Here is a 21,574-nt window from a genome sequence, read left to right on the forward strand (position 1 = left end):
TGCATGGTTGGGACAATGGCACGCAATGCAGAGGTGGGGAGGAGAGTACGGAGAGGGGATGGCAGTCAGCGTCTGTGTCAAGTCAAGGCTAGTCAATAGAGCCGGTCGACAGGTGCGATCAAGCGTGAAAGAGAGACTGGTCCCCGATTCTCCCATGGCAGCCATACTTCCGAAGCGCTCAGAAGAAACGGGTACAAGAGAGGCACCGCTTTGTAGCACACACTGACAGGTGTGAGAAGATCTGCGCGACCCGCGGGGGACCGGGTGCGTGTGCGGGAACGGCGCGCGTGCAAGCCGGCGCTGTTGGCTGTGCTTTTCTCATCAATATTCCAAAGTGCAGACTCACCGCTGTCTGTCATTTCGTGGTTCTGAGCTCAGCCGCTGCCTCGATTGTCCGTTTCCTCTTACTCTTCGGTCGAGCGAAGGAGGCCTACTCGCCGAGTGCTGGTGCAAATTGTATGTAGCGTGAAATCCCGAGTTGGCCGTGAGCCCCTCGTTTCCTCGTCAACCAGATTCCAGCTGAAGCTCGATACGTGGGGAAGTTCGTTGCGATCCAAGCGGCGTGGGTAGAGTCGCAACCTGCTGGATGTGGTTGCACTTCTGATGATATGAAGACAGGATGCGGTATCGCGAGAGGGAGAGACGTGAACAATTGACAGACAGCTTTCGTCTCTCAATTTGGGACTTGGCTTGGGAAGGGCGGAAGTAACCCTACTTTGTAAAACAGATGAAACGTGTAGAGTGGCGCAGTGCCGTAACCCGCACTCCCTCTCCTTATTTGTTCTTCGAATGTGTTCAGTTCGCGGACATGGCATCCCACAACGGATTAGACACTGACTCGAGGCTCGACTCACCTCGTCTCGCCTCTCTCTCTTCCTGCTTCTCCCTTCAACCAGGCACCATTCAACCCTCCCAGGGCCAACACAGTTTACAAGCTGACACGGGCCCGTAGACGATCAGCGCTGGCCAGCGGAAAGACCGCTGCGACCGCTGCCTTCGCCATGGCCCCTCCATCACTTCCTCTCACGCGCTCTCCGTCGTCGACAGCCGAATCGGACTCGACGCTGAGCACCAACCCGACTGCGACAGCCACACCCTCCATCGGCCTTTCGATGGGCAGCAACGCTTCCCTCACCAGCCTCGAGGACAGCAGCAGCAGCGTGCCCAGCTCTCCGTCTGCGTCTACCATTCTTCATGCCAAAGAGCAACACCTCACTCGCATGGCCGCCGCTAGCGGCGGTGCCTTCGGCGCAAGTACCTCTTCTACGCCCCACGTAGTCCCCGGCGAGCATCCTCTCAAGTCGCGCCGGGCGCCAACTACAGGCTATCGTTTCTCCACCATCTGCGCCACCATCGATGATCCTGCGCACCATGACCAGTACGGCGCCTCGTCGACGCCGATTTACATGTCCGCCACATTCAAAGGCCCGCCAGGCGCCGAGTTCGACTACTCGCGCTCAGGCAACCCTACGCGCAGCATGCTGCAGCACCACCTGTGTCAGCTGCAGAACTGCAAGTTTAGCTTCGCTGTCAGCTCCGGCATGGCCTGCCTCGACGTCGTCACCCGGCTGCTGAAGCCGGGCGAGCGCATCGTCGCCGGCGACGACCTCTACGGGGGGACGAACCGCCTGCTCGGCTACCTCAAGTCGCACGGCGGCGTAGAGACGGATCACGTAGATACTACGAATGCCGAAAAGGTGGAGCAACTGCTCGAGCAGCGAGCGAAGGACATCACGGCTGGCACGCCGGGGATTGGACCCGTCAAGATGGTCCTTCTGGAAACCCCCACCAACCCTCTCCTAAGAGTCATCGACCTCGCTCGCTGCTGCAAGGCCGTGCGTCGCTTCGCACCGGACGCGCTGATCGTTGTAGACAACACGATGATGTCGCCCTATCTCATGCGTCCGCTCGAGCTCGGCGCAGATGTTGCGTACGACTCGGGCACCAAGTACCTCTCCGGCCACCACGACCTCATGGCCGGCGTAATCGCCTGTGATAGAGACGACGTCGGGAAGCAGATCTCCTTCACAATCAACAGTGTTGGCAATGCGCTGACGCCGATGGACTCGTTCCTGCTCCTGCGCGGCATCAAGACCCTTGCCGTGCGCATGGACCGCCAGCAGGAGTCGGCCGTGCAGGTCGCGCAGCATCTGCATCGCCTCGGCTTCAAGGTTAACTACCCTGGTCTTGCCTCGCACCCGGGCAAGGCGATCCACGACGCGCAGGCCGCCGGCCCGGGCGCCGTGCTGTCGTTCGAGACGCACGACGAGGATCTGTCCAAGCGCATCGTCGGCGCCGCGCGCCTCTGGGGCATCTCCGTCTCGTTCGGTTGCGTCAACTCACTGATCAGCATGCCATGCCTGATGAGCCATGCGAGCATCGATCCCAAGGTTCGCAAGGCGCGCAAGCTCCCCGAGGATCTCATCCGCCTCTGCGTCGGCATTGAGGATTGCAGGGACCTGATTGAGGATCTGCAGAACGCCCTGCTGGAGGCCGGTGCGATCCGCAAGAAGTACAAGCGCAGGCCGCAAGGACAGCCGCAGGTTCATGCTCAAGTAACTGGAGATAGACAAGGAGAGGATGAGAAGGAGGAGGAGGAGGTCGAGTACGAGCGAGTTCCAACCGAAGCAGAGGCGGAAGAAGCCAACTACCTTCGCTCAGGTCCAGGTAGCACCGGCGGCCTTGACGTCAATCGCCTCGAGACGCGCGGAGGCGACGACGATGAGGACAACAGTACCGATGCGGCTGACGTTGCCCCACATCCGCCTCGCGCGCAAAACATCAATTCGAACCTCAACACGGCCGTAGGGTCCGTCCTGATCGCCGATGCTTCCGCTCGCAGGGCCGGTGCCGGCTTCGCTGAAGACCATGTGCCATCACCGTCGGTCATTGTGTCTGCTCCGGGCAAAGTGATCCTGTTTGGCGAGCACGCCGTCGTCCACGGCGTCACAGCCGTCGCGGCGGCTGTTGCGCTGCGTTGCTTTGCACAGGTCAGCCCGCGCTCTGACGGATGCATCAGCCTGAATCTACTCGACCTGAAGGTCGAGCACATCTGGCGCCTCAACGATTTGCCGTGGGACCTCGTGCCGACAAAGGATGTGCGCGATGGAGACGATCTGGCCTCGCCCGATTGCCTTGATGCGCGTCTCAAGCTCGCGATCGAAAAGCTGGTCACGCAGACTGCGAAGGAAACTCAGAAGAGCTACGCGGCTTCAGTTGCTTTTATCTATCTGTACATGTGCATCGCTGGAAGGGAGCAGAAGTGAGTCATGCGCTCAGTCTGAGGCTTGTGTCAAAGGATATATGCTGACATCTGCGCCTCTCTTCTTTTTTGGTGTTCATAGCGGCGGGCAGTCCTTCTTGCTTCGCTCTGCGTTGCCTATTGGCGCAGGTCTAGGCTCTTCCGCTGCGTACTCGTCCTGCTTGGCCACCGCGCTGATTTATACGCATGACCACTTGCCTCGGCCCGCCGGCGGAGCAGCTGGCAGCATCAACGCTTCTGAAGCCTCGCTTATCAACGCTTGGGCCTTTCTCTCTGAGAAGGTGCTGCACGGAAACCCGTCCGGCGTGGATAACTCTGTCTCGGTGCACGGTGGCGCGCTGGTATTCAAGCGCGCGCACGCTCGCAACGGCCTGCTTGCCAACGAGATGCAGGCACTGCACGGCTTCCAGTCTGTTCGCTTCCTGCTCACGGACACCAAGGTGAGCAGGGATACGAAGAAGCTCGTCGCGAACGTCGGACGGCAGCTGGAAGAAGAGCCAGAGCGCATCAATGCGCGTCTTGCAACGATCCAGTCCATCTCCAATGCCGCGTCCAAGCTTCTTGGTACTTCCAGCAGTGCCTCGACACGCCAAGAGTTGCTCAAGGAGCTTTCTGCCCTCATCGAACAGAACCATGCGCAGCTTGTGGATCTACAAGTCAGCCACGAGTCGCTCGAGGCCATCCGCGCCACCACAGCTAGCGAGCCGTGGCAGCTGTCCACCAAGCTGACTGGTGCCGGCGGGGGAGGATGCGCCGTCACGCTTCTCCCGGACGAGCTTCTGCCCGAGCAGCTCGACGGACTCATCAGGGCGCTGGAACAGCAGGGTTTCGCGTGCTACGAAACGAGCATTGGCGGCCCTGGTATCGGTTTGCTGGTCAATCGAGGTGGCGAAGATCAGAATGCTGGCTTTCCTGCCGACCGCGCCTTGTTCGTTCAGGGCGACGGCAATAAGATTGCAGAATGGACAAAGACACATGGTCCCGATGCGTGGGCCTTTGCTTAAGAGAGAGATGGAATACTTGGTCCCTGCATCATGTACCGCAACTCTAGACACCCACAATAGTGATTTTTAAAAGGCTACGTAATGAAGTATGCGTTAGACTGCAAATGATTTTGCCAAACGTCAAATTATAGGCTCCCAGGATACACCGCAACCGCAGCCGGCACCTTTTGCTTGAGGGTTGTCCTTGATGGCAAATTGGCTCCCAATGAGCTCCGTAACAAAATCTATTGTCGAGCCTTTGACCAAATTGAGCGAGACCGAGTCAATGAAAAGTGTCACTCCTTCTGCGGCCTTGAAGTGACTACAAATGAGCAGAGGAAAGATGTACATATGGGGAGCTTTAGCGTCCACATCACCTTGTCTGCTTTTCGGCTGTAGCGGTGCTCACAAGTCATCGTCTTCGGCTTCGTCCGTTAACTCCATCTTGTACTGATAGCCGTGGCATCCGCCAGGCTCGACAGCTATCCGCAGCGCCAAATTGGGGTTCTTCTCCGTTTCTGAGACCTGCTTCAACTTCTGCAAGACCCAAGAGAGGCCCAGCTTGTCAGCCGCACGATTGCTAATACAATCTCCTGATGTTCACTCACTTCTTGCGCTCGTTCAGTCAGAATAATGTCAGGGTCACCGCTCTTGAAAACGTCCGGCTCTTCCGGCTCCGCCGGCTTGCGCACTAGCGTCACGGCCGACCGAGTCTGTTGTCCCCACGCACAGCTGCTCGGACCGCGCCTTTCTGATAGCCACCAAGAAGCTGCTGAATGAATACCGGAAGCTGCTTTTGCTGAAGCCCATCTACTGCCGGATGACTGCTTTGGCAACGCTGAATGGGTGTAAGATCGCGACTCAGTCCGTACTTGAATCGAGAACGGGATGACCGACGTAAAAGCGGGGATATAACCGCTTACGCAGCGACGACCGACCGGCGCCGCTGCTATGATTTGTCGACCAATGCACCTTTGGCAGAGCATTCTTTTCCCTCTGGAACGGACTTGCTGCAGATATATCTGCTGTGGAGAGTATTGAGCACTTGGAGGAAGTGATGGGACAATCGGAAAGCTAACACTAGCTCTGTGAAGGCACTGGGGATGGACGAGATGAGGTGAGCCTTCTATATCGGCTTTAACGTGGCAACCCTAACCAGCCTCCACCATGGATTGCACGGACCACACTCAAGCTCAATTCGAGTTGCGATACACCCCCCTTCTCTCATAGGACACCCACGCTGTTGTCTAACGTTGCCGGTGTCCATCCTGGCGATTGGGTCGTACGTTAAACCGCTTAGTGGCCTTTGTGCTGCAGGAGTTGCTGAAAGGCATAATTTGGAAGCTGCTCTCTGGCCAAATTGATCCACCGAGTCTGCCGACAACAGAATACTAAACGGCGCCCATCATGGATCCCCTCGACCCATCAGCGCTGTTGGAGACACTACCTACGCTACTCCCTGCGCGCCCCATTTCGGAATCTTCGGCGCCCGGGTTCACATCATGGCAGCTGCGCAATCCTCAAGATGGGCTTGCAGCGATGGCGCATACCATCATGACCCGTTTGGATTTCCGATTGATCAACCTTGGCGAGAGTCATAGGGTTACGCCGAGCTCGCCTGATTCATCTACTGTTGCTAACAGGCTGCCTAATGGTTGGAGCAGGGGCTCGCCGGATACATTCACGTTCGGATACAAACACGAACAGAGTAGCTTGGAATTCATTGTCAAGGTTATCAAAATGGCGAATAGGACGTTGTTTAACGCTACAGCTGTTGAAGTAAGCTTGCCTTATTTCTGCTGCGCAGCGCCGGAAAATGCTGACCCAGTAAATTCTGTACAGGATAGCAAGACTGCTACATATGAGCTGCAGACCAGCGACTACACTTCCGCCTCTTTCTTTCCTTACCCATCAAGTCCCTCGACAGGAGCACAGCCAGAACACCTGGTCAATGGCTTTATCTCGTCCTCGCGACTGCGCGACTTTGTCCTTGCATACAAGCAATTGATCGTGCAAAAGCTTGTGCCGGGCCTGCGCAAGGATGGCTACGAGGAGGGAACAAGCGAGGCGGAAGGATCGGGAAGCAGGCGTCTCGCCTCTGGGCAATCGCAGCAACAGCAGCAGCTCGATCAAGGCGAGAGGAGGCACTTCTATCCCGATGACCCTGTCGGTCCAAGGCTGCCCAACCGGCCGCCGTACTTTGACGATCCCGATGACCCAAGCACGCCTGACATTGGTGGTCGCAATCCGCTCATCATCGGTGATCGCGATCTCGACCCTCTCGGAGGTGCGCCATTTGCAGGTCCACATCCATTCGGCGGCGGCAGCTTCGGTCCACCTCCCCTGTTCCCAGGTCAACCACCAGATCATGGCGGAGGCATGATCGTCGGGCCGGACCATCCAATGTTCCGAGATCGTTTCCAGCCAGGAGGCTTCGGTGGGGGCGGTATGGCCGGTCTGCCACCCGGGGCTGTCCCTCCTGGTGCACGCTTTGATCCCATTGGGCCCTTTGGACAGGGACCTTGCGCTCCGCAGCCTGGCGCAGGAAGAGGTCGCAGAGGTCCGGCAACCGGAGAGCCTGATTTCGACGACTTTAGGCCTCCGAGAAGTGTGAGTTGAGAATGATCGTCAAAGCCGCGCAAGTCTGAGCCTTGAATTGAGCATAGGTCGTGTTCTGCGCACAGAGTGACTACGACAACATGTTCATGTGATCTTGACTAGGTTTGCGTTCGTTTGCCTCATGAGATGAGCTTTAGTCGTACGCTCTTAGGTAGCGCTGTAATGCAAAATGCAAAGGAATCATCAGAAGTCCGTACCCGGTTGACCAACAATCTGATCGAGCTCACCTTCGCGCAAGTAATCTAAATGCTTCACGTGCACTGCAGCAGCTTGTTGCACACCTTCACCACTCCATAGCCGCCGTCTTGAGTCGTGACCGTAAATTACGGTGCGATCCGGAATGGCCTCAACCTCGTCGTTCTCCTTGTTTCTTTCCTGTTGCTCTCCTTCTTCTGCCTCTGGCTTTTCAGTCTTGTCCCTTCCATCGCCTGCCCCTTCGCATATGCTTTCCTCCTCCTGGAAAATTGGCTTGTGCTCTTCTTTGAGAAGCCCTTCGGCATCCAATGGCCAAACTGGGTTGCCTGCGAGGACACAGCCTGCGCCTACGGTGCAAAATGACTCGACCATCACGTCTGAAGAGACAAAGCTGCGCACTTCAAAGACATTGTGAGACCCGACTGAAGCGGCTTCCACGCCTGATGTGACAAGAAGACAGGCAAAATTGGGCATCAGCCTCAAGCTGATGTCTATGTGCGAGCTTGGAGATACCCACGGGACCCGATCTCGAAATAATTGTAGTCGCCTATTCGCATCACATTTTCTCGTCTGACGTGTATGGTACAAAGAGTAGATAATCACGGGTTGAGTGGTGCACAAAATTGAAGGAAGACATTGCGCAGACTCACCGATTGACGATCACTGCGCCTTCTTCGATGATGCATCCAGATCCAATCACGATGGGGCCTCGTAGCGCCAAGATCGCTGCTTTCGGGTGGACGACCGTCTCCGTTCCGAATGTGACATTGCCTCGAATATCTGTATCCTGTGCGATGGTCACCTTCGATCCAACCGTGATTTTTTCGGCACTGTGATAGCAAACACGATGAGCCGCATCGTCGTTAGAACAGAACGCAACTTCGTGAAACTCACGACGTGGACGCAAAATTCGCGACACCTTCCCTCGACATTTTCGAGCTGCTTCGTGGTTGCCCCAGAGGATTTCTCCCAGCATAGATATGAAGGAAGATTCTGGCGAGAAGGCTGTGAGTTGGATGTACTTGTATGCATAGCCTACGAAGCAATGACATATGAGATATGAGGCATGCGAGTTTAGGAACAGCTCGCTGCTAGTCTTCTGCGTGCTCGCGCTTCCGCCTTGTTCGCTGTATTCAATGCGCGGTGTCCCGTGCCTGTGTAGCCCGACAGAACTCATTCCGCGATCCGCTCCCCTCGTCCAGAGCAACGCGTGTCCCTGGCAGTGTATGCAATGCTCACTACGGGCACAATCTTCGCTTCGAGGACCAGACTCACACATACGATGTGTGTATCCACATCTGGAGACGACTGACCGTCATTGAAGTCTATGATAAGTCGAAAACCTAAGCGCAAGAGCGGCTGGATGAGCAAATTGATGCAGTATACACGCCCCACGTCATGGTGACCGTCCCATGTGGTAACGGGCACATTCAGCCTCTTTCAATGTGTGACATGTGACAGTTCGGGTCTTGCCATGCACGTCTGGCGATCCAGGCTGCATTTTGCCATAGTCAATGCGGGAGCGTGCCTGCAGGCCTGTCTGCGGTGGGAGCACTGCCGATTTAGGGGGATGTGACGCGTCGACGGTATGTTTATAAAATTGTCACTCATCAGACGCGCAAACGACAACCAAAGCAGGATGTCTTGGCTGTGGAGAAAGCGAAAAGCGCAGCATCACATGACGTGATGTCAAGCCATGTCTATGCACGGCCATCGCTTGTGATCAATGGGGCTATCGAAGCGCGTTTCCCGACGTTCAAAGTGCCGTTGCACGTGGCGTGCGGTCGAAATCCGCGTGCATGTTTGGCTCAAGTTGGAAGCCCTACCGGCCAGTAGTTTGAATTGGAGCATCTCGGGATTCATCCATGTTCATCCCAGTATCAGCTCGTATATGATGACGACAGTATTGACGACGATCAGCGGTACTGCAAGACCACAATGTCAGAAGATCGCTTGGGAACATGGCAACGAAAGCTGGGGCCTTACTCCTTAATAGCATCCGAACTGCACTGATGAGACTGATTAGCCGCGCCTTGATGCTCGCATCTTGCGGGTGCCCATAGCCCTGGTCGAAGCCTTGCACTTGGTTGGCTGACCAACCGACTGTGTGATGCAGTGAAGGAACATCGAGATGGCAGAGGAATGCGTGTCAGCCACCGGTTTCGAAGCTGCCACAGAAAGCTGTTTCGCCTGCTGCACTTACCTCGAGCCAAGAAGCGCTCCTCGTTCAAGATTGCAATCGCGTTTACGAGCAGCAGCCCGGCGTAGACGATGCCGCCGAGGCCCAGCACCATCTCGGAATGCCACTTCTGACGCCTGGCTCAAGATCAGACCGAGATGCCTTCGGCCCGTCTCTCTTCGGTGCTGCAGCGTCTCCTGTACGTCCTTGTTGAACACCTAAAAGTAGAACTTTGCAAGTTGCAACACGTTACGTCTACGAAGTTGGTGGAAAGATGTTCAGGTCTTCAGGTGGTGTGATGGGTTGTGCGACGTGAGAGTGATCAGTGCCCGCACACCGCCGGATCGCCGGCGCCTCTCGCACAGAGTGGAGACGATGAGAGAAACCCTGCCGAGAACGCACACATTATTGTGGACCAGGTATATGTACCATCTCGAGCAAATCCGTCATGCTCTCCATCGGCAACGTCAATCGCAAATCAGTGCTTGAACCTGTGAGACCACAGTTAACTAGCACAAGCATGCTACATAGCCTGATCCCGCGGCTCCTTGCCGCCCTACCGGCGCTGATGCTCCTGCTCCTGAGCGGCGCCGCGCTGCCAGCATCAGCGCAATCACAGCAGGCCTCGTCCTCTCCAGCGCCGAGTGGTAGCTTCTCTGCCACCAATTCGGCAGTATCAGGTGAGAGTTAGCTTCCTCCCATCGGCGCAGGAGATGCTTGCACGCTGACTCGTCCTTGCACCTTGGCTGCGGATTTGCATGCACCTCAAGGCAAAACAACTTCTGCAGCTGCCACTTTCGCTCCATCCTCTACTTTTCTCTCGCTGACAACTAGCGTCAATGGCTCGACAACAAGCGTGTTCAATGTGACGTTGACTTCGAGTTCGACTTCGAAATTTACGCCGACGACGCTGCCAACCGCAGCTGTGAGTTTGTGCTCGTGCTCTGACCATCGCCAGAAGCAGGATGGAATGGTTTCAGATAGCTGACTATCATCGTGTCGACTCCCCTCCGCCTCGTCAGGTCATCACGGCAGGATCATTGGCAGGTACAGCATCAGCACCATCGCCAGGCGGAGGTGTAACAGCAGTAGGCCCGAATGATAGCTACGTCGTCAGCGCTGCCAAGGCGGTAATGACCCCGTTGGGCTTCACCATTTTCTCCTCGGCAGCAAGCGTCGCGCTTGGATCGTACCTTTTCCTTTAGAGTTCAACCCTCTACGGACTATCCCTCGGTGCACGCATGCGCTTGCTCTGAGGAGCCTTACGGACACTTCTAGGAACTTTGAACCTATACTTCTGTGCAGCCGAAAGGCCCCCGACTTTCTCACACACTCGCAGATAGCATTCGCATGTTTTTGTCCCTCGATATCGCATTGATGGCATGTGGTACATGTTGCAGTACATGCTACTGGCTCGATCACGACCGCTCAAAAAGTCTCCTCCTCGTCGAGAACAGCGGGTACCTGGGTGTCGGTGTGATGGATGAAGAATCGTCAGGGGCAATGACAAGGGCGAAGAGGCATTGTGCAAACTCACCTCGGCGCCTTCTGGGACCTCAAAGCCCTCTTCTGTGCTGTACAAAACATGCTGGATGCCCTTGAGTGTCTCCGCTTCTGCCCCTTCGGCTAGCTGCTCAGACCCCTCTTCCCCAGTTCCGAGCCGCTCCTGGACCAGCAGTTCGATCTCGCGGAGCTTGCCAAAGTAAAAGTCCCGCTCCTTCTCCAGACTATCGACGCTTACTTTGAGCTCATCCATCTGTGCCGTAAGCATGTTAAGCGCCTCGTTCGACACGCCGCCCGCACCGCCTGCACTGCCCGACGATGCGGGCGCACCTACGCGCGCTCGTGGTGCAGTAGACGCGCCGCCAATCGCGGGCTTGCGTGCTGCGCCTGTGGTCGTCGACGCTCGCGCGCTGCCTGCTGCGGCACGCGGTGCACCGCCGAGGTTACGCGCCGCGCCGACCGTCACGGCTCCGTGCAATGGTGGGGGAACAGCCGCCGCACCACCACGCCGCGCTTCCGGGTCGTATTCGTGTCCGGGGAAATTGCTGTCCCAGAATCTCTGCAGGCGTTGAGCGCAAATCACACGAGCATCTCAATGGGGGTTAGTGGTGTGTATGGATGAGCCGATGCACGGTTGCACACACCTTGCTCCACTGCAGCCATTCTAGGTTGTCCTGCATCTTGCACTTGATGAGACGCTCGACTGGGATCGGCTTGGAGATCTTGTTCCTCTTGAAGGCCTCCTGGAGAACCTTGAAGTTGTTCAGGTACTCATATTCCTGCTTGGCCGTCCAGTTGAGCTTGCCCATCGGTACATTGCCTGTGTAGCATGGGATCTGTTAGCACCATTGGTCTATCCTCGCTTCGCTAGGTCTTGCCAAAGCTAGTCGACTCATTTACGCACCGTAGATGCTGTCGATGATCTGCGCGTAAGCGGCGCCGGTACCGCACTGCTCGACCTTGGTGTAGCTCAACGCGAGCAGGTCGTTAAGCCACGCGATCAATTCTGTCCTGGATTCCCCCATGTTGGCTGCCGATTCCAGCGTGCGTCTGTGTCAGCAAGTAATGTCATTCATCTATGTGTGTATCGGTCTGGTGTTGCAGGCGAAGAACGTTAAAGAGGTATGAGGACTAGCAGATCAACACAAGGTGAAGGCCAAAGGGAGAGCGAAACGCGTCGGACAGAGAGTCACCCAGTGCCCCACTTCACTCAGTACGCGCCTGGCACTGCCCATTGGAAGAACCAGACGAGAATTGACAGGAGAGGGCGGAACAGCCATGACAGCTTGACAGGATGCCGCCATTCAAGCCGACGTTGTGTTGGGTTGGACCTCGCTCAGTAAGAGGACGATGACGATGGTGGCGGCCAGAAGGTTGAATGAAGAACTGCTAAAAAGGCAAGTGAACCCCTGCCAATAGCACCGGGAAGGACTGGACAAGGACGCACGACGGCTCAGGGTATGGTCGTGATGCCGCGGATAACATTCGTGCCAGGTCTGCTGCTGCTGGTCGGGTTGAACGCCGCGGGCTGCCTGGCTGCCGTGCCAAACGCCAATGATTGGCATCTCACAAACGTTGTCAAAAACCTTGAACTGCACGGTTCCGTATCGCAAGCGATAACGACGTACACCGTCAAGCGAGGCTCGGGTTCATCGGAACCCTTCTTCGTCGCCTTCAGTGCAGCGGAATACGAGAAGCTCGCCTTCGCCGATGCCATCGTCGATGGGCAAGGGAAGACCCCCACAGCTCTGCCGCTCCAGGATGAGGGTCTCGATCCAGAAGATCCCACGACGCACCTTGCCTCCTTGAACCTGCCGGAAAGCGCAGCTGAGGTCACCGTGTCGGTCCGATGCGCCTACAACCATCTCGTAGAGGCGCTCCCCAAGGTGATCGCTCAGACGGATCCAGTGCTGCTTATATGGAAAGGAGACGTGGGTCTTCGCACACCCTACGTAGCCGACAAGGGCAGAGTCAAAGTAATGTGAGTGACCACCGCGCTAGCATGAGATAAAAAGAGATATCTCTGACGACATGATGTTCTCGCTTGTATGCAGCACGCCGATCCAAAACGTTCCAAACTACACACCAAAGGACGAGACGGCGACCAAATCGGGCAACAAAATTACCTTTGGCCCCTACGAGAACATCCAACCTTACCGCTCCGCGTCGATCAAACAAGGAAGCGTGCACTACGAGCACCCTGTACCAGTTACCAGCGTCGTGACTTTTGACAGAGTCGCTGAGGTTTCGCACTGGGGAGACAACATTGCCATCGAAGACCGCATCTGGTTGCGCAACGATGGACCGGCACTGAAAGGTCACTTCTCGCGAATTGACTACCAGATGGCGCAGTTCAAGCAGAAGGGACAGGCGAGCACCTTGATCCGCTTCCGGGTGCACTTACCAGCCGGGGCGAAGGACGCCTACTTCATCGACCAGATCGGCAACGTCTCCACCTCGCGCTTCTATCCTGCCCCGCCTGCGCCGCATCTCATCGCGACACCCTCGAATTTGCTCGGCGAGAGACGGTCCTCGGCGCTGGACCTTCAGCCGCGCTATCCAATTCTGGGTGGATGGAACTATACGTTCAGCATTGGCTGGAACCAGAAGCTTAGCACGGGTGGCTGGGCCAAGCGGCTCGGAGCTGGCACCTACAGTGTCTCCGTGCCTTTCCTCACACCTGTCGGTGATGCCACCGCTCTCGACGACGTCAAGACCACCATTGTTCTGCCCGAAGGCGCAACGTGAGTAGCGATTTTTGAATGGGACTTCGCGCAAGCCCGCCGGCTTTCGGAGCAGCCAACTGACACATTCCTTTTTGCCTTGATGACTCACAGTGACATCAAGACGTTCCTACCCTTTGCGGTCGATAGCTTGACCCAGCAAAAGTACGTGACATATCTCGATACGGTCGGACGGCCTTCCCTCGTGCTCGAAAAAGCAAGGTGCTCCGAGAAGCACTCGCAGCTGGTCTACGTTCAATATCGGCTATCGCCAACTGCCCATTTGCGCAAACCACTCGCTGTCTCCACCGTCGCGCTCGGGCTGTTTATGCTTGCTGGTGCACTACGGAGATTCGATCCAAAGATCAAGGCGCAGTGATCTGCTGCCTACATGTATTCGTGCGCTCTAGTGCTGCTCGTGTTGGTCGCTCGCAAGATGCCTCAAAATGAAATAATTTGCATAGGCCAAAGCGAGATTTGTGAGATATACACAGTCGAGAAGATGTTATTTCCGATATGCGGAGCAAAAGGCAAGAGTAAGAGGCGACACAATCCGGCCCGTAGCCTGGACCTGATCACGTCCCGATGAGTCCGTATACCTAGCGAAGTTCTGTATGATTACATGGCTGTATTGTTCACTGTTCCTAGCCGAGTGTCGCGCGCGGCCGCCGCTTAGCGCTCGGGCATGACCACATCAGTACGCATGACCACCTCCGGGCGGTTTGTGGGACCAGCTGTCCGCGGCAGCGTGACTGGGAGCATACGGCCAAGTCGCACCTGTCTCTCTTCCTTCGTCGGCAACATCCACCTCTTCACGGGACGGTGCTGAAATTTCTCCGCGACGGTAGCCCGGCCCGCCACCTTGGGGAGTGTGCGAAAAATCGTCGCCGGATGGAGAGCCTTTGCCGCCGTCGTGGTGGACGTGTTCGCCGCCACGGGCAGGTTCGCGGTTGTTACCGCGTCGCGCTACGAGCGATGCCTTTCCTGGCACTACTGCTGATGCAGCACCGAGAGGTACTCTGGCTTCGCGCAAGATGGATGAACGCTCAAAAATGTCCATGTCACGGTCGTCGTCCCGTTTGAAAGACGGGCCGCCGCCTGGTGGCGTGTGAGAGAAGTCATCCTGGCTGGCCGAGCCGTGATTCCTGTTGTCCAAAAGGCTGTCCGGCCGGCCTGAGCATAGGTCAAATTGACTCAGCGTCATTATCATTCTCCCCTCGCGGCAGCGTTGCTGCTTCCCAGATGAAGCTCGACTCACTATCAGTGCGGGGCCTGCTGTCAGGAGTTGCTTGTGCGACGGTCGCGAAAAGCGACGCGCCTGTGAGGATGAGGGTTGTTTTGGACCACAGCATCGTTGTAGCTCGACAGAAACTGGTACCCCAGCTCTTTCAAACGGGCGTGCTATACAGCGATAACGTGGATGGGGGGAGGGGGATTAGGATTGATGCAAGGCTGAGATTTCGGACAAGCGATCAAGGAGCGCCTCTGTCGTGTTATTAAACAAGTTTTCCTTGAAAAACAGTGACGGGTCAATTGCGATTGAGGGGTTGAGGATTGATCAGCAAAGCCTCTATGAACATGGGCCTGCATGTATACCAGCCTGGATCAGGAAGGGATACATACATATATCGGCAAGTGGCAGACCCGTACGCACTTTAGGCGGCCCAACTAGGTGGTCTGATGGCATCCAACTTGCCAGGACACAAGGATCAAGAGATTAGAGGGCTGCCTGCATCGAGAGCAGAGTTTCGCATCGATCAACGTCCGGCGGTAGTCGGCTGCTCAAGGTGAGCCACAGGCAAGGCAGGTCTGCAGAGGCACCAGCTGCTGGCCGCGCCGACGATGTTTTGGCATAGGACTCAAGCTCCTCAAAGTCTTCCCCTTTCCCATCGTCCTGCACCTTGGCCGCATGCGGCACAGAGTACGCAGTCTGGCACACTGGCACAGTCACATTTGTCTACTCGCTACATTGGTTAGTCAGGTCCGCCGTGGTGTCCACTGTCCTGTCATCGCAGACCAATGCTAATTTGTCTTTGCTGGCAAGCCCGGCTGTTCGAGCATAGGATTACATAGGACGACTGTTGGATGCTGCCAGGGAGGGGCAACCACTATTATCATGTGGCCGAATCATGCGCTCTGTTCTCGCGGCTGGTGCTGATCAAGGCACAACAGCACAGTGTGAGAGCGAAAGGCTGGATGTGGATGTTGGATGTTTGGACAGCATGCCGTGCTAACGGTCGGCTGGAAATGAAAAAGAGACACCCCTTGCGTTTCGGCGTGTGGTCACAACGCGACGCGTGGTCCAAGTGCAATAACCCTAACCTTGGACTGGCACATTCCTCATTTCTTTCACGTGATGCTTCAACGCAAATGACCTTACCTAAGTCTCCAACGCTCTTCCGCCCTGGTCCGTGAATTTTTTGGATCCAGTTCCATTCTGATCGAACCTCGTCGATATCTTCGGTGTCCGTCGACCTTTGAATTTGCCATTTGATGCATTGAAGGTTTGACAACTTGTCCGGATCTTGTGGTAAGAAACTTGAAGGGCCTCGATTCACCCAGCATCTCACTTCGTTGCTGCTACAGTACCTTCCGCGGCTTCCAGAATGCAGTCTGACGATGTCATCTGGTCCGTGATCGGGCATCAATTTTGCTCGTATAAGATCAAGTCCACGACTCACTCGACTTTTTGCCGAAATGAATACAACCTGACCGGTCTCTGCAATCGCCAATCCTGCCCTCTTGCCAATGCACGCTATGCTACGATCCGAGAGCGGGAAGGAATCGTATATCTTTATGTCAAGACGGCCGAGCGTTCGCACCTACCATCTCGGCAATGGGAGCGCATCAAATTGAGCAAGAACTATGCCCAGGCTCTGGAGCAAATCGACAAGGAGCTGGTGTACTGGCCAAAGTTCATCACGCACAAGACTAAGCAGCGTCTCACCAAGATCACACAGTATCTCATCAAGCTTCGCCGAATCAAGCTCAAGGAGGAGGATCAACCGAGACTGGTGGGGATCAAAAAGAAGACAGAGAAGCGAGAGGCGACGCGAGAGAACAAGGCACTGAGAGCTGCGAGACTAGAAAAGTCAATTGAGAAGGAGCTGCTCGAGCGACTCAAGAGCGGAGCATACGGAGATGCCCCATTGAATGTCAACGAGGACGTCTGGCGTGCCGTGCTCGATCGGAGGCGTGAAAAGGAGGAGGCAGAAAAAGAGGACGAGCTTGGCCTGGAAGACGAGGAGAGCGAGGAGGAGGACGAGGAAGACATGGAACAGATGGAGAAAGAGTGGGAGATGGAGGATGGGGAGGACCACGAGGGCGTGGGCGATCGCGAGTTCGTCAGCGACGATAGTGAAGATGATGATGATGACGAGTTGGAAGACATGGACGGGTTCTTTGACTCGGTGAGTACCGCCCCTGCGCCTGTGTATCTTGGCCCGTGCGATTTGGCTCACCTTGCACCGCTTGCGCACACTATAGGACGGAAATACGATCGAATCAGAAGATGACGACGAGAATGATGAGGACGAAAGTGATGATGGGGACGATGATGGCACAGAGCCCAAAACAAGTGGTTCTAGCAGGCGCAAGCAGGCGCCAACAGCCCCTGCAGCACGTAAAAGTGACCCCTCTAGCAAGAAGCGGAAAGGTGGCAAGAAGGGTGAGTGTTCCTGTGCGCTTTTCAACCGGCTTTGGTACACCTGGGCGGGTTCCTTGTATTCATCGCCTTCATTTTCCCATTGGCAGGCGGTCCCGGTATGGAGATCGAGTATGAGCACGAGACCGAGCCGCTCACTGCAGAGAAGCTGGCTAGCTGGTGATCTGCGCGTGCCGGGGTACACCTACGTTCGCGCGGATCGTTTGTTCAGTTGCAATTACAGCGAGTCTCTCGATTGTGTCACATCTCATATGCTGCAGGCACGACATGACTTTGGGGGCATCTATGCTACAGAGTGAAGCGCAAGCCAAATGAAGCATTAGTACATGCTGCAAATAAAATGAAATGAAATGGATGCGTGGAGAGCAACATTAGAGCGGAGCTACTGCCGCGGAATTGACAAGTAGAACGATAGCCTTCTGTTCCGGCGAACCATCATCAGCGCCGCTCTAGTGTCCAGCCGTACGGGAGCATGCTGGTGAATATTGGGCCCATCATCGGAGGGTACATCGGGAATCTGGCCGTTTAGATTGGGAAATGAGAGAGGTCACCCCATGCCTTGGCACCCGCAAGAGTATGAACATTCTTGCCGCTAGTTTTCCTGCTTTACGTGAGCCGAATGCCATCACATAGGTGCAGATGCAGTGCCTCTACTGGCTCCTCCGAACCCTTGCCAGCAGGCGACGAAAGCCATTGGCGTCCGTATTGTTCACTTGCAGCAGTTATTACCCCTGCTTCTGCTTCGACGTGTGCCTCTTAGTCCTGGTCGTGTTGCGCACTGGCGCAGGGACTCTCGGACCAGGTGACGCTGCCAGAAGCCGTTGAGTGAGTATGGCTTCGGGGCCACGACTGGCCTCCTTCTGGTGTGGGGCAGGGGGATCTGACACTTGTGCTGGTACAAGGTTCGCCAGCTCAGCCTTCTCTGCGTCATCGCTAGACCGAGGTGACAGTTCGCTATTGTTCTTATTCAAGGATATTTGCGAAAATTTTCGATTCAGAAGCGAACGTATTCGTTCGTGCTGCGTTCGAACGACCGTTTCACCGCCTTGTAATTGGCGTCGAGCAGGGGTACAGAGGGGACGGTTGGGATGAAAATGCTGATTCCGGATGCGCGGAAAACGAGGCCACACTGAAGCATAGTGAAGCCGTGCTTGTGTTGGAAAGCGCACGCGATGATGCTGGTCAGCATGTAGTACGTGTATGGCAGTGCGCTGATGATCAACACGAGAAGCGCCTCTGGCACGTGGAGGGACCGCAGCGGCTGTAGGAGTCGACGGAGGAGTTTGTGCGCTCTCGACTCATCAGCAGGAGCCGAAGGCGGATGGGAAAGGGAGCCGTGGGACGCCTGTGCGCTGGAAGATGGTTTGCCCGCATAGCAGGCACCAGATCGCTTCATGGAAGACCGTGGAACGCGGTACGGAGCCATTGCTAATGAGCTTTAGTGGGGAATATGGTCAGGTGGCGGGGCGGCAGAAATGTGACTGTCAGGCATTGGGCTTGATCGGCGTTGGCGCACTGCGATACGACGAGCAAGGATGGACTATTCACTCTGGCAAAAGGGTGAAAGCAGAACCAGGGATATGGCCCTGACGATGTCCAAGAAGAGAAAGTTGCTCCTCCAGCCGACCTAGGCCATGAGCAAACATCCAATGACGGTTCCTAAGCTGGGCCCGACCGATACGCCAGATTGGAAAACGTCCATGACACTGCCGTAATTTCTGGCATACAAATCACCACGAGTCACATTGAAGGCATCAGCATGAATAGCATAGAAGAATGCAGTGACGGCTCAGACTCATTCTGGCAGGGTGAGGTTGCCGATGCTCCTACTACCGATGCTGATGGCGCTTGCCCTCCCGCAAGTTTGAAACGCGCGTAGCATCATCAGTCCGGCGTACACTGCCCCTGACAAGTGAGACGCGTCCACAGGAGTAGCCACAGGCCAAGGTCGGAGCCGAGGAAGAGGTCGAGGAAGGCGATGTAGATCGGTCGTCTCCCGAACATATCGGTCAGCGTGCCGAAGCAAAGCGACGAGATGCCCTGGAAGTTCATGTAGATCGTCACGGATAGGTTGGCCACTTCGGCCGTGATGTGCAGATTGCACGAGACGACCAGGGTGGCGGGTAGGTATGTACTCGCCGTCGGGGGCGAGAAGAAACGGATGAGCGTGATAATGCCGATGATCGTTCAGCGTTCGGCTGAGGTGAAGATCGTGTGAGGTTCGGACGTTAATGCCATGTAGTGCGTTTGGCTCGCGTCAGGCATCGGCGCCGGAGTCGGCAGAAGCAAGGGCGATCCGCCCAGCTCGGATCTACTCGCTCTCGCTCATCTCCACTCTGCTGCAGCCCCTGCGGTGGCCGTGACGCATTTGGCGGGCCGACGATGGATGGCATGACTTGTGGGCTTTTCACTTGCGCCGGATGCACAGATGCAGAAGCGCAGCGTTCATGCTGCTCTTCACCTCTTCCGATTGCCTTGAAGCTGGTCATGATGAGGGTAGGGTGAAAATGGCTGACGTGCGCTTGCGGCAAAGACCAAGATTGCGAGGGATGTCACTGTGTGATCCCAAAGGTGTCACGGTAGCTGCGTTCCAGCGACTGCAGCTTGTTCTCTAGTGTTGAAACGCATTCGACGAAGATAGGTTACACCGTCTATACACTGGAGGTGTGCTATTGCGATTGTTCCCTTGGCCATCCCAGCCTGAGATCATCCGCACCGACATCGAGGGGATGTGGAATGAATGTTGTTCGCAACGAAAGTGAGCTTTGGTGCGGCTGCGGCACATCAAGGGCTGCTATCGAAGCGCCATGGAAAAGAGCAAGTGAATCGCTGGTATCGATGGGAAGCCCTACCGGTCGCTGCTCGTTTTCTGTCCCGTGCATGTGGTGAGCCAGAGCGGTGCGCTGTTAATTGCGCGGCACCCGCGCCGATATTAGTCCTAAACGAAGAGGTGCACACAGCAGCGACCCGTCGGTGCATGTGGCTGCGCCACCAGCGAAACTGGGAGCGGTGTTTATGTTCTCGGACAGATTGCGATGTGCAGATCATCCTATCCACGTGATCCACCTTGTCCTACTCATAGCACACTTGTGGAGTCAATGGAGTGACACACCGTGTCCACCTTTCGGTCGAAATTGGGGGCGGTCGGGCCACACGGAGGAAAGCGGGCGACTCGGACCAATATGGCGGGGGGTTACGTCATTGATTCGGGGGATTTGGCAGAGGGGTTCATCTTTTCCCGAGGCGTGACTTCTGACGCCAGCGGCAGTGGCCGGATGGGTTTGGTGGGTTTGGACATGTCACAGTGCAGATAGCTGACGCCGCGGGACCCGCATGCGAGAGTGTAGAACGTATGGCCGCGTCCATCCTGTCTGCTCAAGGAAAGGCACAGCCCAATGCGCCGAGCCGGGAGAGGTGCTGCGGCAACCATACGCAGAAGACTTTATCGAACGCCCAATTTCCGGCTTGGCGGTGGTATGTGTCGAGGATGGAGCACAGCCCTTTCCAAAGGGCCCTGCGCGCATTCTATGTGCGGCGCTGGCACTTGGCAGCCCTGATTCAACTGATGCAAACCCTGCACCGAGACATGGATGTTACACTGCGTGCTTGAGACGCTCGCGAGGCCAGGCTCCGAGCTTGCCACAACTTACGAACTTGACGCGTTTCTTTTTAGAGGCGCTGTACAAGTACACACACAATGTAGACCGTGCTTCATCTGTCGGGTCCCCTCGCACCACTCCCTCGTCACCTGATGTGCGGATGCGACTTGCCGGTCCATCATTTCCTTACGCCCGCTCGCGAGCGCGCCGCATATGAACATGGTATCCGCGCTTGTAGTGCGCAGGCGGGGAGCTGGGAAACGAGAAGGATGTGATCCTGACTGTCGCTGGTGGACGAGGGAGGCACGTTTGGTGAGGGGTATCCATTGTAGAGTTGGATGGACGAGCCTTCTATGTGCGGTCGCCCCTCCGCCCGCCAGTGATGATTGATAGGGTGAACAATGTGTGTGATCTGCAAGCCAGGGGACGAGTGCACTCTGACTGGCTGGCTGGCCAGCTGCCGCGGCCCAACTCGACGGGGCTGGGCTGTGTGCCTGGATGGCTGTGGGAGCACGGACGCAATGCGGGCCCGCCCATATCAGCGCAGCTGAAGCGAGAGTGTGCTGGTCCTCCCCGCTCTGTACCCCCTTTCTGTGGGCCCTGCTGCGCTGACATGTTGGCAGACGGGATCTACAGCTCAGATTGGCAACCAGTCCTTTACCCCACAATTCGTGTGGGATCGGAGCGTCGCTCTCTCAGCTGGGAACATCTCTTTTACATGCATCCCACCCACCCACCTCACCATCCTTGTAGGGTTGCCAGAACTGAGGCCAACGTCGATATTCGCATTAGGGTTACTTGATCTTCCAAACAACATAAACAACACCATTTGTCATTCTCTCCCTCC

General features: G+C 56.2%; 13 protein-coding genes across 13 annotated transcripts; 6 read left to right on the forward strand and 7 right to left on the reverse strand.

Annotated features, from left to right (window-relative positions):
- Positions 1–901: 901 nt before the first annotated feature.
- On the forward strand, positions 902–4,266 carry K437DRAFT_276585 (cystathionine beta-l; the record flags this gene model as incomplete). The annotated part of the gene is made up of 2 exons (XM_013384890.1): positions 902–3,262; positions 3,345–4,266. Exons 1-2 carry the CDS (start codon positions 1,002–1,004, stop codon positions 4,264–4,266), a joined length of 3,183 nt encoding a protein of 1,060 aa, XP_013240344.1. The 5' UTR covers positions 902–1,001.
- On the reverse strand, positions 4,224–5,307 carry K437DRAFT_251935 (uncharacterized protein). The gene is made up of 3 exons (XM_013384891.1): positions 4,854–5,307; positions 4,655–4,782; positions 4,224–4,567 (listed from the first exon to the last, which is right to left on the reverse strand). The coding sequence occupies exons 1-3, from the start codon at positions 5,229–5,231 to the stop codon at positions 4,387–4,389; spliced, it is 687 nt and encodes a 228-aa protein (XP_013240345.1). The 5' UTR covers positions 5,232–5,307; the 3' UTR covers positions 4,224–4,386.
- Positions 5,308–5,496: 189 nt separating this feature from the next.
- Positions 5,497–7,070, forward strand: K437DRAFT_259824 (uncharacterized protein). Its single transcript, XM_013384892.1, has 3 exons — positions 5,497–6,024; positions 6,088–6,855; positions 6,930–7,070. Exons 1-3 carry the CDS (start codon positions 5,653–5,655, stop codon positions 6,954–6,956), a joined length of 1,167 nt encoding a protein of 388 aa, XP_013240346.1. The 5' UTR covers positions 5,497–5,652; the 3' UTR covers positions 6,957–7,070.
- K437DRAFT_279681 (uncharacterized protein) lies at positions 6,984–7,991 on the reverse strand (the record flags this gene model as incomplete). The annotated part of the gene is made up of 5 exons (XM_013384893.1): positions 6,984–7,021; positions 7,092–7,499; positions 7,577–7,629; positions 7,710–7,889; positions 7,954–7,991. The coding sequence occupies 5 exons, from the start codon at positions 7,989–7,991 to the stop codon at positions 6,984–6,986; spliced, it is 717 nt and encodes a 238-aa protein (XP_013240347.1).
- A 937-nt stretch (positions 7,992–8,928) lies between these two features.
- K437DRAFT_270895 (Yos1-like protein) lies at positions 8,929–9,353 on the reverse strand (the record flags this gene model as incomplete). The annotated part of the gene is made up of 3 exons (XM_013384894.1): positions 8,929–8,984; positions 9,046–9,162; positions 9,263–9,353. 3 exons carry the CDS (start codon positions 9,351–9,353, stop codon positions 8,929–8,931), a joined length of 264 nt encoding a protein of 87 aa, XP_013240348.1.
- A 335-nt stretch (positions 9,354–9,688) lies between these two features.
- On the forward strand, positions 9,689–10,897 carry K437DRAFT_259826 (uncharacterized protein). The gene is made up of 3 exons (XM_013384895.1): positions 9,689–9,918; positions 10,009–10,163; positions 10,261–10,897. Exons 1-3 carry the CDS (start codon positions 9,759–9,761, stop codon positions 10,441–10,443), a joined length of 498 nt encoding a protein of 165 aa, XP_013240349.1. The 5' UTR covers positions 9,689–9,758; the 3' UTR covers positions 10,444–10,897.
- Positions 10,596–11,839, reverse strand: K437DRAFT_259827 (EB1 domain-containing protein). The gene is made up of 4 exons (XM_013384896.1): positions 11,646–11,839; positions 11,386–11,561; positions 10,776–11,300; positions 10,596–10,702 (listed from the first exon to the last, which is right to left on the reverse strand). The coding sequence occupies exons 1-4, from the start codon at positions 11,764–11,766 to the stop codon at positions 10,667–10,669; spliced, it is 858 nt and encodes a 285-aa protein (XP_013240350.1). The 5' UTR covers positions 11,767–11,839; the 3' UTR covers positions 10,596–10,666.
- Positions 11,840–12,095: 256 nt separating this feature from the next.
- Positions 12,096–14,087, forward strand: K437DRAFT_259828 (Ribophorin I). The gene is made up of 3 exons (XM_013384897.1): positions 12,096–12,722; positions 12,796–13,485; positions 13,579–14,087. Exons 1-3 carry the CDS (start codon positions 12,211–12,213, stop codon positions 13,841–13,843), a joined length of 1,467 nt encoding a protein of 488 aa, XP_013240351.1. The 5' UTR covers positions 12,096–12,210; the 3' UTR covers positions 13,844–14,087.
- Positions 14,088–14,136: 49 nt separating this feature from the next.
- Positions 14,137–14,816, reverse strand: K437DRAFT_265082 (uncharacterized protein; the record flags this gene model as incomplete). The annotated part of the gene is made up of 3 exons (XM_013384898.1): positions 14,137–14,198; positions 14,242–14,637; positions 14,723–14,816. 3 exons carry the CDS (start codon positions 14,814–14,816, stop codon positions 14,137–14,139), a joined length of 552 nt encoding a protein of 183 aa, XP_013240352.1.
- Positions 14,817–16,070: 1,254 nt separating this feature from the next.
- On the forward strand, positions 16,071–17,291 carry K437DRAFT_229268 (Mak16 protein; the record flags this gene model as incomplete). Its single annotated transcript, XM_013384899.1, has 3 exons — positions 16,071–16,874; positions 16,951–17,119; positions 17,218–17,291. 3 exons carry the CDS (start codon positions 16,071–16,073, stop codon positions 17,289–17,291), a joined length of 1,047 nt encoding a protein of 348 aa, XP_013240353.1.
- A 483-nt stretch (positions 17,292–17,774) lies between these two features.
- Positions 17,775–18,931, reverse strand: K437DRAFT_41351 (uncharacterized protein). The gene is made up of 3 exons (XM_013384900.1): positions 18,924–18,931; positions 18,677–18,846; positions 17,775–18,564 (listed from the first exon to the last, which is right to left on the reverse strand). Exons 2-3 carry the CDS (start codon positions 18,772–18,774, stop codon positions 18,123–18,125), a joined length of 540 nt encoding a protein of 179 aa, XP_013240354.1. The 5' UTR covers positions 18,775–18,846; positions 18,924–18,931; the 3' UTR covers positions 17,775–18,122.
- Positions 18,932–19,105: 174 nt separating this feature from the next.
- On the reverse strand, positions 19,106–19,312 carry K437DRAFT_206517 (uncharacterized protein; the record flags this gene model as incomplete). Its single annotated transcript, XM_013384901.1, has 1 exon — positions 19,106–19,312. A coding segment is annotated over one exon (207 nt), but the record flags the coding sequence as incomplete, so codon positions are not given.
- A 1,013-nt stretch (positions 19,313–20,325) lies between these two features.
- On the forward strand, positions 20,326–21,027 carry K437DRAFT_41309 (uncharacterized protein). Its single transcript, XM_013384902.1, has one exon. The coding sequence runs from the start codon at positions 20,462–20,464 to the stop codon at positions 20,942–20,944; it is 483 nt and encodes a 160-aa protein (XP_013240356.1). The 5' UTR covers positions 20,326–20,461; the 3' UTR covers positions 20,945–21,027.
- Positions 21,028–21,574: the final 547 nt, after the last annotated feature.

This window comes from Tilletiaria anomala (genome assembly GCF_000711695.1).
Source record: "Tilletiaria anomala UBC 951 chromosome Unknown K437scaffold_141, whole genome shotgun sequence".
NCBI lineage: Eukaryota > Fungi > Basidiomycota > Exobasidiomycetes > Georgefischeriales > Tilletiariaceae > Tilletiaria > Tilletiaria anomala.